This window comes from Microcebus murinus, chromosome 14, assembly GCF_040939455.1.
Source record: "Microcebus murinus isolate Inina chromosome 14, M.murinus_Inina_mat1.0, whole genome shotgun sequence".
Lineage (NCBI taxonomy): Eukaryota > Metazoa > Chordata > Mammalia > Primates > Cheirogaleidae > Microcebus > Microcebus murinus.
The window spans coordinates 13,966,015-13,984,861 of NC_134117.1; the positions used below are offsets into that span (position 1 = coordinate 13,966,015).

The window sequence follows — 18,847 nt, forward strand, 5'->3', positions numbered from 1 at the left end:
AATTTTTAGAAAGTTCTTAAGAGTATAAGGGCTTGGAGACTTTCAGAAACCTCTTTTTTACTACTTTTTAGCCTTTTTATTGTGAAATATAACACATATACAGAGAATTACATAAAGAAAAATATGAGATTAATAAATTATTGTAAATTAACACTCTGACTTACATATAGCTGAGAAGTGAAGCATTGCCCCACCTTGTACTGTTTCCTAACCAGTACCCCTAAACTTCCCACCAGTATTCACTTTCTGACATTTATGAGAATAACTTTCTGCTTAACTCTGTAGCATTACCACCTAAATATGCATTCCTAAACAATATAGTGTAGTTTTGCCTATTTTCAAACTTTATCTAAATGGAGCAAAACCGTATGTAACCTTTTGTGTCTGGGTTTTTTCACTGAATAACAAACATGACTATTGAGGCAGGAGAAGCTGAGCATTGTCTCAACTCCACACAAGTCTCTACCTCTGCTAATCAATTCGCCTTGGCAGCTGGCTCATAGTTACAAAATGTTTGCTATGCTAACAAGGCTACTTTATGCCTGCAACCACTCACTGTAACACACTTGGTCAGGTACACCCCCATTCCTTATCCCTAAAAAGGGACAGCAACAAGAATCTCAATCTGTGATATATCCAGCCATACCCATGCCAGGCCTACATCTCCACTCGTTGCCAAGAGCCTAGAGGAACAAATGCACACAATAGCTAAACCTGGAACTTCTAGTTACATTGTCTCAGCTCTTTAAACAACAGTGGTGCCCACTATGGACCAAATATGTGTTTGACTGGATCACTAGGGGAGGAAGACATCCTCCCTAGGAATGATGAAATGCCTGGAAAAGCCAGTGAATCTCCACCTGCATTGCCTTAAGAAACTGGTTACCTCTAAATGGGGAGGCCACTCATCTGAGCAAGGAGGACAAATAGCAACTGGACAAATAGCAACAGGATCACTGGATTCCAGTAGCAAGTAGGACACTTATAGGCCTCAAAAAAAATAGATTCGCCACCAGTAGGGATCTCAGAATTATAAAGTTACTGGTTGCTAACTGGAACAGCTTGCCTCTCAGAGGAAAAAAAAGAAAGCTAAAGAGAAGGAAGGAAGGAAGAGTAGATGGGCAGATAACACACTTTGCTGTTGGAATAGTTATTTGTACTATGTCAGAGTCATGTTGCCAGGGGCTGCTTCTATAGAGGGACTGCAAGAAAGCCAACGGTCTAATAAGGAAGTCCTGAAGACCTCCCTTCATATGCTGTGGCCACTCACTCTCTCTCTCTCTCCCTTTCACTCCCTCTTTTTCTTTCTCAGAGAAATCAATTTTTGCTTCTGTATATCCTAAAACAACAACAACAACAACAACAACAAAGTCCTGAAGATACTTAGGAAAGTTACAGCAGCAAGCCGTATTATGGACCGAACTAGGAAAGCTCCAAGTGGTTGCTTCCTGGAGAGAATGAAATAGAGGGAAGCCTGACTGATGTAAAAGATAAAAAAATTAGAATGAACCCAAAAAAGTTGCAAAGATGGGGTAAGAGGAGAGATAATAATAGTGGAAATCTTAGGAGTATTATTAGTAAAGGAATTAGAATTGGGATAAAGATCCCCAAGAGAGAATTTCCTTAAGAGATTGAAACTGTCCTTTCCCCTATCCGATTGAACACCTTTCAACCACAATACATGCAGGACTTTAATAGATGCTGGACTCTAAATGATTGCTATTTTGTCTCCTTTGACTGAATTGTAACTGCAGTTCCTTTGGGGCCTGGCACAAACACACTGACATGTAAATCAGACTTACTCATTTCAAAACCTGCTTGTTACAGGTTACAGTATTGGGAGAAAAATAAAAATAAAAAACTAAGGACTTCTGGTCACTGGTGAACTTCCTAGATGCTCAGGTATTGAGAAGGGAGGAATTTAAGGAGAACAAAACATCACATTTTACCTGTTTCTGTTTGGACTTAAAAAAGTTAACAGATAATTCATTTTATTCAAATCAAGGAATCCTAGGTATACATAGACTTGGACACCAACTTTATCTCAGGTGATTCTACAGCTAACTGTGGTGGTGGAATAGTAACTTTTGAGCCTCTGAAAAGCATGTTATTCCAAAAAAAAAAAAAAAAAGCCAGACATTCTGGATCAATCACAAGAGAGATAGCCCCCAATGAGGGAGACATGAATGAATGCACTCAACATTTAGAAGCAGGTGATGGAAGCAGCAAGAGTAAATGACATTGTACTTTCTTTTTCCAAATATAAATGGGCCAATTAATTCAGGTCTCTAATGAAAAGGTGTATTTTTGACAAGCCTCAGTGTCAGAGAATGGAATGTGGAAAGATAAGCCATATTCTCTGCTCATGAGAAGCTAGCTGAGAACAGTACCTTTTCCTTCTCCCAAGCAGAAGGAATTTCAAATGGTCTCAACTTCCTACACAGCCACAAAGTGGTATCAGTAGCATTATGCAATTCCCTTGGCAGCTACATTCTGAAGCAAGTTGTCTTTGCAAGCAAGGATACTCACCACCACACAGTACGCAATATCAAAGATTTAGGTTCATCCTCATCCTACAGTACTTACAAAACATGAGACCAGCAAGGGACAAGCTCTTTCTCCTCAAATGCAACCTATGGCAAGTCCAGTACAACCCTGCTGACATGACTCTCCAGGTGATGCCAAGACTGCATCCTACACTTAGAGCAGATATATCAACAATAAGATATTCTTGCCAAAAAATGATTACTTGAATCTAATCAGGAGGAAACAGATAAATCCAAATGGAGATACCTGCAGAACAACTGGTATAGATTCTTTAAAAATATCAAAGTCATACAAGAAAAAGATATGGGAACTGTACTAGATTAAAAGACACTAAAGAGACCCAGAAAAGCAATATGTGATCTTTGAAGTGAACACTATCATGAAGTTTTCTGCTGCCTGCACATATGCTCAGCATTCAGGGGAAAGGAGAGCACAAATTTGGCAATTTGTTAATATTTAGGGCAAGATTCTTAGTGGAATTCAAAATGATGATATAATATAAAACAGAGGTTTATAGTACTTATGGGTTTTAAAACTGGCTATAGCAATATTGTTTTTCACTTTTAGAAACTTCCTCAAATGTTTAATTCCTTTTTCCATTACAGAAAAGTGATTTATGTCACTGTTAAATGAAAAGTCACTCTAGATAAATACTTACGAGAGCAGGTGGCAGTTTGCCACTCTAGACACTGTCCATATGGAAAAGAGATTATATAAGCATTAGAGTCAACACATCGTTTCGTACTGCTGCACCACATACACTCCATGCCGTTGCTTGTACAGTTGGAACATGATGTCCTTAGAGAGCATGGCTTTTTGCATGGCCTTGCATTTTGATTTGGACTAACTGGAATAAATCAACAAATATTATTATTTCATTCGTTAACTTCATTTTAATGCAAGTGTATGTGTTTGCTTTGCTGTTCAGGGAGTGTTTCAATTAAGCCAAGTGTGGCATCAACATGTTGAGGTAAATGAAAATAAAGATGACATGTCATACATGTCATCTTTATTTTAAATTTCATAACATTTCAAAGTTATTAAATTTGAAAATTTTAAAGCCCCTTGAAATTTTAATTTGTTACAAAGTGTATAAAGTTGTATGATTTTAAAAATTATCAATAGTAATATAATCTGTGACCTGGTTTTTCTATCCATTAGCCGAATACTATGTTCACTAGCATTGTTTACTTTCCCAGACACAATTTTTTTCCACAAATCTTCCACATATTATCAAAGTAAAAGTCCTATGCATGAACATGTCTCTGATATAAACAAACAATGCAATACAACTTACCATAAAATATTTATATGAAATACAATATTTATCACACCCATTAGGATGACTATTATTTAAAAATAAAAGGCAATCAATGTTGAAAAGGATGTGGAGACATTGGAACCTTTGTGCATGGCTGGTAGTAATGTAAAATGGTAGTGCCTCTGAGGAAAACAGTACGGTGATTTCTCAAAAAATTAAACGCCAGAATTACTATATGATTTAGCAATTCCACTTCTGGCTATGTATCCCAAATAAATGAAAGCATGAATTTGAATAAATATTTGTTATACCCACATTCATAGCAGCCAAAAGACAGAAGCAACCCAAGTGTCCACTGATGCATAAATAGATAAAATATGACAAAAACATACAATGGAATATTATTCAGCCTTAAAGAAGAAGGAAATTTTGACACATACTACAACATGGATAAACCTTGAATACCTTACACTATGGAAATAAGCCAGTCACAAAAGGACATATACTATATTATTCTACTATGTAAGGTACATAGAGTAGTCATATTCATAGAAATGGAAAGATGAATGATAGTTGCCAGGAACTGGGGGAAAGGGAATGAGGTGTTATTGTTTAATATGTACAGTTTTAATTTTGCAAAATGAAGAAAGCTCTAGAGATAGATGGTGGTGATGGCTGTACAACAGTGTGAATGTACTTAATGCCACTGAACTATACACCTAACATGGTAAATTTTATGTTATGTTTACCACAATAAAATCAGAGCCTAATAGTACTTTAAAAGATATAATGCTCATAGAAAAATAATTCAATATTCCTTTCTCACCTAACAAAAATCCATTTCAAAAGATGTAGCAGAAATGTTTCTTTTTATGTAACAACTCAAATAATAGATCTAAAAAATTAAAATCAGCTTCAATAATTAATCTTAAAGACAAATCTTTCTCTCAAACACTATTATGATAAAAGTAAAAGTCATTAGCGAATTAAGAAAATTGTTGCTATCCTGTAACTACAATCATATGTTCATAATCTCACCATTTCAACTAAGAAATAAAGATTGTGTAAAACAACAAAAGTGTGCTATTTTTACAAGTTAATGCTGAGATCACTAATAGTAAATGGGGAGTATGGATAAAAATAAAATTTACATAAATATTAGACTATACCCTAGAAAGAGGTAGTGAGAAGAGGGTTGGAAACATATTTTTAAAGAAATGCTAATTTTCTAGACTACTTACCAACAGGTTTTTCACAGATAAGCCCATTTGCCATAGATGTACAAGGATTAGCTTTTAAGCCTGCCACTGTAGCCTTTTCTAAATATGCACAGAAGCCAGAATCATTTGGTTCACCAGGAAGCCACTGTAGGGTTGTGTTTGTAAAAGGAGACATGTCTTCCCATCCCCAATAGGATATATTAATCTTGCGCAAGCCTACCCACGGTGATACTTTCTGTAAACAAGAGGAAAAGGGGCATTTAAAGAAAGTTAGATATAAAAGTATTTCATATCATATTCCTTAGCAAATAGTACATTATCATTAAAAGTTACATTTGAAAATACACAAAACTAACTTTCTAATGACATTTAGTATCAAGGATAATTACCAATTATAACATGTTTTAGAGAATGATGTAGACTAGAGCACTATTTTTAAAACAAAGGTTTAGTCTTTAGCTACATGATTGGGGTTATTTGTTTAGCCTTTGTGAATCTCAGTTTCCTCTTTGAGAATTGGGATATAAATACCTACTTTATGAGGCAAGATCACTAAAAAACTTAACATATTGCTATTGCTGCTGGTGCTACTATTACTTATTACTACTGTCAGTCTAATCAGTTATCAGGTTAAAAATCTAAAGATAAATTGCCATTGTCTGCATTGTGTGAAAATATAAAACAAAATCAACCAACAGGCCGGGCGCAGTGGCTCACGCGTGTAATCCTAGCACTCTGGGAGGCCGAGGTGGGCGGATTGCTAAAGGTCAGGAGTTCAAAACCAGCCTGAGCAAGAGTGAAGACCCCGTCTCTACTATAAACAGAAAGAAATTAATTGGCCAACTAATATATAGAGAAAAAATTAGCCAGGCATGGTGGCGCAGGCCTGTAGTCCCAGCTACTCGGGAAGCTGAGGCAGTAGAATTGCTTGAGCCCAGGAGATTGAGGTTGCTGTGAGATAGGCTGACACCACGGCACTCACTCTAGCCTAGGCAATAAAGTGAGACTCTGTCTCAAAAAAAAAAATCAACCAACAATATATAGAGTCTGAGTGAAGACTTCATAACAAGACTGCAAAAGCACTGAGAGAATAACAACTGCCTCTCTTCTAGTTCATACTTCTGCTACATTTGGACTTCTTTGGAATTTTAGAAAAGTTAATGTCATATAATTTCAATAATAAATAGATCAAGAAAACTAATAAAATCTGACTCTTGTGCCTAAAATTTAACTAACAGAGGTTGACAAATGGCACATAACTATTCTTAATGTTCTCATTAATGTTTTCAAATTAGCTTGAAATCAAAATCTATTCCATATTGATATACCTTATTTTAATCATTAGTCAACTTTAAATAATGTTATCTGATGACATCAAAAAACAGTAATATGTTCTTGATCTAAGTTAATATCTTTACAAAATTATATTAGATTACAAACACCTGTATTTTAATATATGTGATAATATATTTTCTAAGATGCTAAGCTACTAATATTATAATAAAAATGATTTTAAAAACTGCACATCATTCTTTCTTTTATATTATGGACTGCCAAGGTAGAGAAAATTATTTCTCCATCTTAGTCTTTTACAACATGGAAATAAGATATTTACATCTAGTATTTACTCTAATAATATTGTACAAATGGTCCTACAGAGCTTAAAAAAGATAGCCATACACATAGAAATTTCTAAAGTGTATAAATACAATGAACATCACACAGTAAGCACTCAACAAATATTTCTTGAATAAATTAAAATATCTTATGAATTTTCATTGAGTACTGTACACATAGCAAGCAATCAATAAATTTTGCTAAACAAAGTTTATTGAACTAAAGATGGTTATTTTCCACCAACCAGAAGAAAGCCTGAAACAGAGATGGTGCTTAATAATGTTTCTAATTATAAAAATACACATGCTGCTTAAAATTGTGACCATCATATGTTACATATATTATTCTGAAAAATATTTTTATAACAACAAAGCTATAACATTTTATAGGTCTTGATAATAACAGCAGGAATCAGTACAACATAGGCATTTCAGAGTAACAACTGTGTTTCACATTACAGCAATTCTGCTCTATTCTGGAACTATCTATAGTAAAGACAAGTCATTTAAAATGAAATATTACTCCCTAATTCATCATGATAAGAATCTGAGAGGAAGAGGAGAAAAACAGAAAAATGAAGCTGCTGATAAAACACTTAAAGTAACTATTACTCAGTAAATGACCTGGACAGGCAGTTCATTATCTTATGAAAGATAAATTACTACATTATGAAAATTTACTACAGCACTCCATAAATCATTGTAACATTTCATTAGCCATTCCGATAAGTAAATGATCATTTGACCCAAGATATCTCTTTAAAGTGCATGAATTTGTCGATTTTTATTTGCCCAAGAAGGGTTATCTTAAGTTTATACAACTGCAGTGACTCAGGATATAATTCATTTTATATAAAGATATGCTTAATGGAATGTCACCTTGCAGAAGTTTCCACCTTTGAAATCTTGCTAAAGCTTAGCTTTCTGATAAAACAAAACATTCTTCATTTATAGGGCATGCTAGTAAGCAAACTATCAAGTCTAAGTTCTTAACACATCTAAAATAATTGTTAGTCCAATCATTATTTATATTAATAATAATATGCAAGAGGGAATGAGCAATACAAAGAATCTTGAAAGAGGCAATATCTGAAAAAGTACATTTCAAGTTTATACTGTAAGAATTAAAAATAGTAGGTTTTAAACAAGGAAGAAAGCAAGAGAACTCTAATGCCAAACACTAGTACTTATAAAACTCAGAGAATTTGGATCTGCCAATAATAAGCTCTTCATAAGTGATAGCTATTCAGTAGAACTAACTTTCACATGTTCATTGGTAATTATTTCTCATTTTTTGTAGTTAAAGAAATAAAGCTTCTGGCATCACAATAATATAAGCAGATCTTATTTGATGTTGTATATTCCACACACTAAAAATAAAATCTTATACATATACCTTGTGACATTTCTCTAAAACATTATAAAAGTAATAGGTCTCTCCTACATGTCATCACAGATATCTTATCCTCTAGCCCAGGGGTCCTCAAACTTTTTAAACAGTGGACCAGTTCACTGTCCCTCAGACCACTGGAGAGCTGGACTATAGTTTTAAAAAAACTATGAACAAATTCCTATGCACACCGCACATATCTTATTTTGATGTAAGAAAATAAATGGCAAAAACACCCGCAAGTGGCCCACGGGCCATAATTTGAGGACACCTGCTCTAGCCATGAAGCTGGTAGCTCTCATACAGACAGGTTAAAGAAAACAATGTGAGCATTTCTCTAGCCTCCTTACAAATATCTTCATGTGCTGGCCAACTCCAAGTCCATGAAAATATAGCTAAGGCATCCCTCTAGGAAACATTCCTTAAGTCCACATTACTGGTTAGATACCCATTTTCTATCCATATATTCCACTCTGTGAGTATCTGTCATTGCAATTACCACACTTCAGTATAATTGTGTTTGTCTTTCCTTCCACTAATCTCTTTGAGAACAGTGATCCTCTTTTGATCTTTGTAATTCTCATAACCAGTAGATTGCCTTGCTCAATATATATGTATTCACATATACATGTACGTGCTCAATATATGTGTACTAAATTAATAAATACTGTTCTATCCTTCACAGAAAAAGACCTACAGTTCACAAAAAAATTGTTTTATATATCAATTTTTCATACAAATTTAATTATAGTATTTTTCTTTACCCTGTCAATTAATCCCAAGCATAGAAGAAATCTGTTATAAGGCCAACAAGTGCCATATTGGAATAACCACTTCAAATTATTCAAATATTCATAAAAGCCAGAGAATATAATTTATTCATCAATTTTACTAATGGGGGAGAGGGATTTGGCTCTACAGACAAAAACTGGAATTAGAAATTAGAATTATCCATTATTGATACTCATGAGAAATATACACACTAATACATTACATCACAAAAATTAGGGTTGGAAATGACAATGAACTGAATGTCCATACCAAAATTTTAGGAGTGATGCCAGCAATATGGCTGACTAGAGATGCCTGGCACTCATCCCTTCCACAAGAAAGGACCAAGGCAACAAATAAATAACTAAGATTTAAGGGGAGTGTCAAAGGGAGAACATTAGATTGCAGTAGGGGTTTGGAAATTCTCCTAAGGTGACTGGAAGTCCAAGAAAGAAGAATGGAGGCATCAGACCTCTGCAGCCCAATGACTCCCACATGGATCTAATCTGTCTACAGTTAAGAGGGACTTTCTGTTGTGGGGCAAAAGTAAGCAGAAGATCACCACCAGCCTCCATTGCCACCACAAACATCTACAGTCCTTCCTACAGGAGAATCCCACAGTCCTCGCAAGCCCTGAGCCCAGTTTGGAGAGCTTTCAGGAATTCACACAGCTGCATTGCCCTGGATGACCCTGAATTAGAAGCACAAAGAGTTCACTTCCCACATTCCACCCACACCCTATGATCCAAGCTGGTCTAGCATGGCATCATCTGTGCCCAGACCCACCTTTGGAATGCTCCCTTCTATGAGGGCCAGTAGCCACTACACCTGTCCAGCACTCTCTGCTCCATCTTCATTCCATCAAGCCATGATGAGTGGCTAATGCCACAACTGCAACTGCACAGAGCCTGGGTCCAGGATTGGCTGTGACTCTGGTCCTACATAGCAGGAAACCAATCCCTGTCACCATAATCCAGCTGGAGGAACAGTCTGGTAGTCCTACTGAGGGTGAGCCTGCTATTGAACCAGCCAAACCACTACATAGCCTCCCCTAAGCAGGAAAGGCCCTAGAGCCTCCAAGCAACTGATATTTCCCCAGGCCAGTAGACTGGGTATGTGCCAGGAATTTGAAACCAGCCTAGGCAACATGGAAATACCCCATCTATACAAAAAATTTTTTAAATAAAAAATTAGCCAGACATGGTGGCATGTGCCTGTAGTTCCAGCTACTCAGGAGGCTGAAGCAGGAGAATCGCTTGAGCTCAGGAGTTAGAGGCTGCAGTTAGCTATGATGATGCCATTGCACTCTACCTGGGTAACAGAGGGAGACCTTATCTCAAAAAAAAAAAAAATTCTAAAAAGAGACAATGAAGGACATTATATAAAAATAAAAGAATAATTCAATAATAGAATATAACAATTGTAAATATATATGCACCTAACACTGGAGCACCCAGATGTGTAAAGCAAATATTAGTAGAAAGGGAGAGATAAACCCCAATACAATAATAGGTGGGTGTTTCAGCACCACACTCTCAGCATTGGGCAAAACATCTAGAAAGCAAATTAACACAGAAACACTGGACTTCAACTAAACTTTAGAAGAAATGGACCTAATAGGCACTTACAGAACATTTCAACCAACAGCTACAAAATAAACATTCTTGATATCAGCCCAAAAAAACATTTTCCAAAATGTTTGATATGTTAGGAGACAAAACAAGTCTCAAAAAACTATCAAAAATAGTAATGATCCTAAGTATCTTATCTGACCACAATGGAATAAACTAGACATTAAAAACTAAAGAAACATTCAAAATGATACAAATACATGAAAATGAAACAACATATTCCTAAAGTAGCAATGGGTGAAAGAAGAAATTAAGAATAAAATTTTAAAGTTCCATGAAACAAATGAAAATAGAAACACAACATACTAAAACCTAAGGGACACAGAAAATGCAGTATTAAGAGGCAAGCTTATAGCAATAAATGCCTACATCAAAGAACCAAAGGGTTAGGGTTAGGGTTAGGTTAGGGGTATATACACATTTCTTAGAGTATTTATTCATATGAGATGACTTCATGGTAAAGTAATGCTGTAATTTACTGGGAAAAACACAACATAGTAATGTATAAAACTTTATTATCAAGTACACATACAGAATGAGTTCCTCTGCCAATTTACTTGCAAAATCAGTTCCACTTTTATTTCCAAGATTAGTAAGAGTAATATAATAAAAAAAAAACAGAAAGAATGAATCATTCCTAAGAATTAAGAGATTATCATAGCATATTTCCATAATATTAATAAGTATAGACGTTACCTGTTGTGTATACTTCTGTATCTCATCCAGAACAAATTCTACTTCTTTTGAGGTTGTTAGTGAAGCAAGATTTCCACTAAGATTGTAGCAATAAAGTTTTGCGTTGTCATAGCTTTCTCTACTGGAATTGATTCTAAGACAAGCATCCCCAATATGATTCCATCCTTCTCCACAAAGGTGAGCTAGCAAAAAAAAAAATTATATCCATTGTTAGATTACAAAAAACCAAATGTACTTTTTAATTATTTCAGAATTCTAAATATAACTTCCATATTTAAATTATTTCTAAAAATAAAACTATTTAAATATTTAAATATAGTATTCTAAACAAAATTTGTCAACAGTTTGGTGGAGAATGAAAACAAAAGATCCTAATTTTCCTTACTTATTAAATATGAGCTATGGCTCTAAGACATCTGTTAAAATGTGTTGACTACTAGGTTTTCTGTATAGTCAACTATATTGGCATATGGAATCTCAATAAGTAAAACCATTATTATATTCATGTCTCAAGGTCTAGTTTACAAAAGACAATGCCACTTTAATAGAAAAACAACCAGTACATAACAAAAGCAATTTCAAAATTATTCCTTTAAAATAACTAACCTCCAAATGTAATTTCCATAGTTCAGGTATATTGTTTTGGTATCAGTTGGGTTGTTTGATTTTTAATTGTAAGCATAGGTAAAGAAGTCTCATTTCACTTATGATCAGTAAAGAAGCTATAATCTTACCTTTGTAATGTTTATTTTTACACAACTACTCAGGTGCCTTTCTAGAGGTTAAACATACTATTTAGTAAGAGCAGTTTATCCACAGAGTCCAAATTAAACTTTAAACACTGCCTATTTTCTAAAATACAGGTTTATAAATATATTAATTAAGCTCTAATGTGTACTAATTAATGATACAATGTTTCATTAACACATTGATCTATAAACTTAGAATACATTTAGTCTCTATATCACATCAAATATATTAATGCCTCTTCTTTATGAAAGGTCTTAAATGCATTACTGCAATCCTTATAAAATTGTTCTAAAGCAGTAGTTCTCAAGTTTTTGGTCTTTAACACTTAAAAATTATTGAGGGCCCCACAGAACTACTCTTTGTGTGTGTTATATCTATTGATTTGGACCATATTAAAATTAAAACTAATAATTTTAAAAAATATTTATTCTTTAAAATAATAATTTAAAAAAAATTTTTTTCAATTTCAGAATGTTGTGGGAGCACAAACATTTTGGTTACATATAATGACTACGCATCGTCCAAGCCAGAGCTACAAGTGTGTCCTTCCCCCCATAGTGTGTGTCATACCCTTTAGTTGTGAGTTTACGTGCCCCCATGACCCCCTCCCACCTAACAAGCACCCAGTGAATATTAATTCCATATGAGCACCTCAGTGTTGATCAGTTAGCACCAATTTAATGGCAAGAATATGTGGTGTTTGTTTTTCCATTCTTGAGATACTTCACTTTTAAAGATAAGCTCCAGATCTAATACAAGAGGTGCTATTTCACCATTGTTTTTTATGGCAGAGTAGTATTCCATGGTACACATATACTGCATTTTATTAATCCACTCATATATTGATGGGCACTTGGGTTGTTTCCACATCTTAGCAATTGTGAATTGTACTGCCATACACATTTGAGTTAAGATGTCTTTATTATAGAATGTTTTTTTTTTCTTTTGGGTAGATGCCTAGTAGTAGGATTGCTAAATCAACTGGTAGCTCTATTTTTAGTTCTTTGAGATATCTCCAAATTACTTTCCATAAGGGTTGTACTAATTTGCAGTCCCACCAGCAGTCTAAGAGTATCCTTATGTCTTCACTTCCCTGTCAGCATTTGTTATTTTGGGAACTTTTTGATAAAGGCCATTCTCACTGGAGTTACAGATATATCATTGTGGTTTTGATTTGCATTTACCTAATGATTAAATATGTTGGGCACTTCTTTATATGTTTGCTGGCCATTCTGTCTTCTTTTGAAAAGTTTCGGTTCATATCCTTGGCTCACTTTTTTTTTAATTTTTTATTTTTTCATATTATGGGGGTACAAATATTGTTAGGGTTACATATATTGCCCCTGCCATTCCTCCCCATGCCACCCCCACCTTACCAAAACATCAAGCATGTCCTACTCTCAGGTGGTGCTTATCACACCTATTTTGTAGGTGTAAATTCTTCCCCTCCTTCCCCCTCCCATTTGCCCACCACCCGATAAAAGTTTGTTTGTTTTTTTCCCTTTTTTTGACCTTTGGGTTACATTGTATATCTTAGCCTTTCCCTTAGAAGGTTTAGATATATTCCCTCTCCCCCCCGATTATGCTCACCACAACCCTAAGATGTGTATCTCCCCCTCCCCCAAACCCTAGTGGGCACTATCCCCATTTGAGCATCATAGTTTTAATTAGTCAGTACCAATTTGATGGTGAGTAGATGTGTAGCCCGTTTTCTTGATCTTGTGTCACCTCACTTTGGATAACGGGTTTAAGCTTAATGCAGGATACCATAAATGGTGCTAATTCAGTGTCATTTCTTAGAATTGAATAGTATTCCATTGTGAGCATATACCAAATTTTAGTTATCCACTCGTGAATTGACAGACACTTGGGTTGTTTCCATGATCTTGCAATAGTGAATTGTGCTGCCATAAACATTCGGGTGCAGATGTCTTTATAGTAGAATGTCTTATGCTCTTTCAGGTAGATGCCCAACAATGCTATTGCTAGGTCGAATGGTATTTCTGTATCTAGCTATTTGAGGTGTCTCCATATTCTTTTCCACAGAGGTTGTACTAATTTTCAGTCCCACCAGCAGTGTAGGAGTGTTCCTGTCTCTCCACATCCTTGCCAGCATTTGTTGTTTTGGGATTTCTTGATACAAGCCATTCTCACTGGTGTTAGATGGTATCTCATTGCTCACTTTTTGATGGGGTTGATTTTTTCTTGTTAATTTTCTTATAGATTCTTATTATCAGCCCTTTATTGGATGTGTAGCATGCAAATATTTTTCCCATTCAATAGATTGTCTAGTTGCTCTAATGATAGTTTCTTTGGCTGTGCAGAAGCTTTTTAATTTGATATACTCCCATTTATTTATTTTTGTTGCTGTGTTGATTGCTTTGGAGGTCTTCTTCATAAATTCTTTCCCTAAGCCAATGTCCATAAGAGTTTTCCCAATATTTTCTTCTAGAATTCTTAAGGTTTCACACCTTAGGTTTAAGTCTATTATACATCTTCAGTTGATTTTTGTGAGAGGTGAGAGGTGGGCATCCTGTTTCAATCTTCTGCCTGTGGTAATCCAGTTTTCCCAGCACCATTTATTGAGTAGTGATTCTTTCCCCAGTCTTTACTTTGTTTTCTTTGTCAAATATTAGATGACAATATGAGGATGGTTCTATATCTGGGTTCTCAGTCCTGTTCCAAAGGTCTATATCTCCATTCTTGTGCCAATATGATGCTGTTCTAGTTACTATAGTCTTGTAGTAAAGCTTGAAGTCTAGTACACTGATACCTCCCAATTTGTTCTTTTTGCTTAAGATGTCTTTGGCTATACAAGGTCTTATCTGGTTCCATATGAAGCATAGAATTAGGTTTTCTATATCTGTAAAATATGCTGATGGTATTTTGATAGGGATCGCATTAATTCTGTAGATCACTTTAGGTAGTATGGACATTTTAACAACATTGATTCTGCCAATCCATGGGCATAATAGGGTTTATATCTGTTTACATCTTTTACAATTTCTTTTCTCAGTGTTTTGTACTTCTTCCTATATGGGTCTCTCACATCCTTTGTTAAATATATTTCTAAATATTTAATTTTCTTTGATGATATTGTGAAAGATGCTGTGTCATTGATTTTCAGCTTGACTGTTATTAGGTATATGAATGCCACTGATTTGTGTGGATTGATTTTGTATCCTGAGACTTTACTGAATTCATTTATCAAATCCAGGAGTCTCTTGGTTGAATCCTTGGGATTTTCTAGGTATAATATCATATCATCAGCAATCAGTGAGAGTTTGACCTCTTTTGCCCCCATTTGGACACCCTTAATTCCCCTTTCTTGTCTGATTGCTCTGCAGGGACTTCTAGCACTATACTGAATAGAAGTGGAGATAGTGGGCAACCTTTTCTGGTTCCAGTTATGAGCAAGAATGCTTTCAATTTTTCCACATTCAGTATGATATTATCTGTGAATTTATCGTATATGGCTTTAATAACTTTAAGGTATGACCCATCTATGTCTATTTTGTTAAGAGTTTTTATCACAAAAATATACTGGATTTTGTCAAATGCTTTTTCTGCACCTATTGAGAGAATTATATAGTCTTTGTTCTTGCTTTTATTTATGTAGTGTATATAATTTACAGATTTATGTAAGTTGAACCATCCTTGCATCTCTAGGATAAAGCCCACCTGGATGTACCCAACACAGAAGCACCTAGATATGTAAAGCAAACCCTGTTTGATCTAAATAACATGACAAACAGTAATGCCATAGAAGCTGAGAATTTCAACACACTACTGATTGAACTCAACAGATCCTCTAAGCAGAAAATAAGCAAAGAAATGGACTTAAACAGAGCTCTAGAACAAATGGGTCTTATAGACATCTACAGAACATTCTACCTAAATAAACCCCAGTATACATTCTTCTCATCAGCTCATGGAATTTTCTTTAAAATTGATCACATCCTATGCTACAAATCATATCTCAACAATTTAAAAAAATAGAGATTATACTATGTATCTTCTCAGACCACAGTGGAATAAAATTAGAGATAAACACTCACCACTTCACAACGTCATGGAAATTAAACAATCTATTGCTGAGTGACTATTGGGTCAAGGAGGAGATCCAGATGGAAATCAAAAAATTCTTCAAACTAAATGATAATAGGACAGAAGTTATCAAAATCTGTGGAATACAGCAAAAGCATTCTTGAGAGGAAAACTAATAGCATTAAATGCCCACATCCACAAGACAGAAAGCTCACAAATCAACAAGTTAATAAACAGTCTCAAAGAACTAGAAAATGAAGAGAAAATCAATTCTAAACTAAGCAGAATAAAAAGATCAGAGCAGAATTAAATGAAATCAAGAACAAAAGAACTATACAGAAGATTAATAAGACCAAAAGTTTATTTTTTGAAAAGATAAACAAAATTGACAGCCCTCTTACTAGACTGACAAGAACTAGAAAGGAAAGCTCTCTAATAAACTCAATTAGAAATGAAAAAGGAGAAGTCACTACAGACATCACAGAAATACAAAATTTTAAAATACTATAAAAATCTATGTGCCCCAAAACTACAAAACATGGAGGAAGTAGACAAGTACTTAGAAAAACACAACCTTCCTAGGCTCAATCAGGATGAAATAGAATTCCTGAACAGACCAATATCAAGAACAGAAATTGAAGCAGCAATTAAAAATCTTCCAACAAAAAATAAAGTCCCAGACCAGATGGGTTCACACCTGCATTGCACCAAATTTACAAAGAACTCATACCTACACCACAGAAATTATTCTACAACATTGAGAAGGATGGTATCCTCCCCAACTCATTCTACAAAGCCAATATCACCTTGATCCCAAAGCCAGGAAATGACACAACAAAAAAAGAATACTACAGACCAATAGTCCTCATGAATATAGAGGCAAAAATTCTCAACAAAATCTTAACAAACCAAATTCAACAGCACATGAAATAATAATTTAGAACCCCACAAGTGCACTCCTCCAGCAGCTGGGATGTCTTTCCCCTTTATGCTATATAAACAGGCCCAAAGGAGATGTAACCTCAAATTCCCTTCCCAAGGGAAAGCATCTGGCAGTTCAAATTAGGCTCTGGTATAAAAAAAATAAGATAGATTAATGAATGAACAGGGGATGGACAAGTAGATAGAGCAAAATGTTAACTATAGAATTTAGGGTGTGGGTATTATGTCCTCTCTACAATTCTTTCTATTTTTCTACATGTTTGAAATTTTTGGTAATAAAATGTTCATGGAGAAACATTACAACTTAAATAGAATATTTTATTTTTTAAAAGAGTATAGTTTCCAAATTTAAAAAATAGTAAGTTGAGTGGCATTGTATTACATTTTTGCAAATGTCTTTAATATCAGGCTTATGACAACTCTATTCTCTATCAGCTTCTACATTCAAACTACTGGAATAGCATAAAACAGGTAGCCTCTGGAAAACTCCATGGTAACCCATAATAGAATGAGGATTACAAAAGCAAATGACATCTTAATATTATTAGTCTTGACTTCATGGACTCCCTGAAAAGATATTGGGAACTCCCGTTCTTTGATGGTTACTATTCTAAGGATTAAATTGGGTACCATGAATAACTCACAGAGTTTGGAACACAGTAATCCCTTAGTAAACTGTAATTTCATTTAATAAGATTATTTAGGATGCCCTGGTTTTCATTTTGATGCCAAATATATAGCAGTCTGCCCAATCTTCTTGAATCCAAAGTACCAAATCACTACTTTTCCTTACCATGCAAAAGTTTTGTTAAATTATGTTCTTTTTCACTTCACTGAATCAAGGAAGGATTTAGATTATTTTTGCTGGTCTCTTTATTTTTTTCCATGAGGCCAAAAAAAGCTGATTAAAAAATATTTTATATACATATATATATGAATAAATACTATAATTTATAATAAAAACAGTACAAATTATTCACTGAATTTGAACAATAAAGGTCACTTAAAAACAAATCAAATATGACAAAATGTTGATATTTCATAAATCTGGAAATTAAGTCTGAGGACTTATTATTGTCTACAATTTTAAGATTTTTTTAAATGAAAAAGTAAACATAAATATCTTAAAATAATCGGAAGCAAATATATAATTATAAAACTTTTCTTATAGAAACAATGCTATTATTACAACAATATTATAGTTTGATATTTACTATTACTTTAACTTTAGAAAATATAATGTTTTTATTAAATGCACTGTAGTATAACAGTATCCATCTGTAGACTATAAAACTCAGTTACCAAATTTTGAAATCTTTACCTGGTAAAGCCTGGCATTCTTGTTGTCTCTGGTCCCACTGGCAATTCAAGTTTAGTGAACAGCTTTTACAACTGGTAAGTTTGTTACAAATCTGTTCATTTCTCACATGACATTTGGTGTAGTTTTTGACAGACTAGAAAATTAAAAGATAAAGTATGTTATTTTTCCTCTGTACTGCAATGATTCTTAAGCTTTAGTGTATGTTTAAATCCCCTGGTGAAATTTAAAATACAAATTCCTAACTCCAAATCCAATTCTACTGAATTATAATCCTCTCATTTAGTTTGTTAAATTAAATTAAATTTGGCCTAAAACTGCCTCTGCATGTAGTGAACTACAACTTATCTTAGTATGTAAACAAACTGCAACTGAACTTACAAGTGTATTATTGTAACAGCTAAATCTCAGCCAATCATAGCAACTAAGCTTCAGCCAATCACAGGCTGCCAACTAATCAGACCATGTCCATACAAAATTCAACATCAAGCAGAACAAGAGTTAATTGAATACCAAGGAAATGCTTTGGCAGATTTTCATGCTAAGTTAACCAGTACTGAAATAGTTAAGATATGCAATTTCAATGAATTCCATAGATTTATCTAAGTCACAGTACTTGTGATAACCTAATTAGTAAACAGTGATATGTACCTGAATT

The 18,847-nt window shown here is 34.3% G+C and overlaps 1 protein-coding gene across 2 annotated transcripts in view; it reads right to left on the minus strand.

Moving 5' to 3' along the window:
- The window catches only part of ATRNL1 (attractin like 1), a 615,535-nt gene that overhangs the window by 430,536 nt on the left and 166,152 nt on the right, over positions 1 to 18,847 (minus strand). For both annotated transcript variants that reach the window (XM_012772753.2, XM_012772758.3), the window contains exons 14-17: positions 18,193 to 18,325; positions 11,133 to 11,314; positions 5,050 to 5,263; positions 3,206 to 3,394 (exon numbers count right to left, since the gene is read on the minus strand). In XM_012772753.2, coding sequence (XP_012628207.1) covers positions 3,206 to 3,394; positions 5,050 to 5,263; positions 11,133 to 11,314; positions 18,193 to 18,325 — 718 coding nt within the window. The remainder of the gene's footprint in view (positions 1 to 3,205; positions 3,395 to 5,049; positions 5,264 to 11,132; positions 11,315 to 18,192; positions 18,326 to 18,847) is intronic.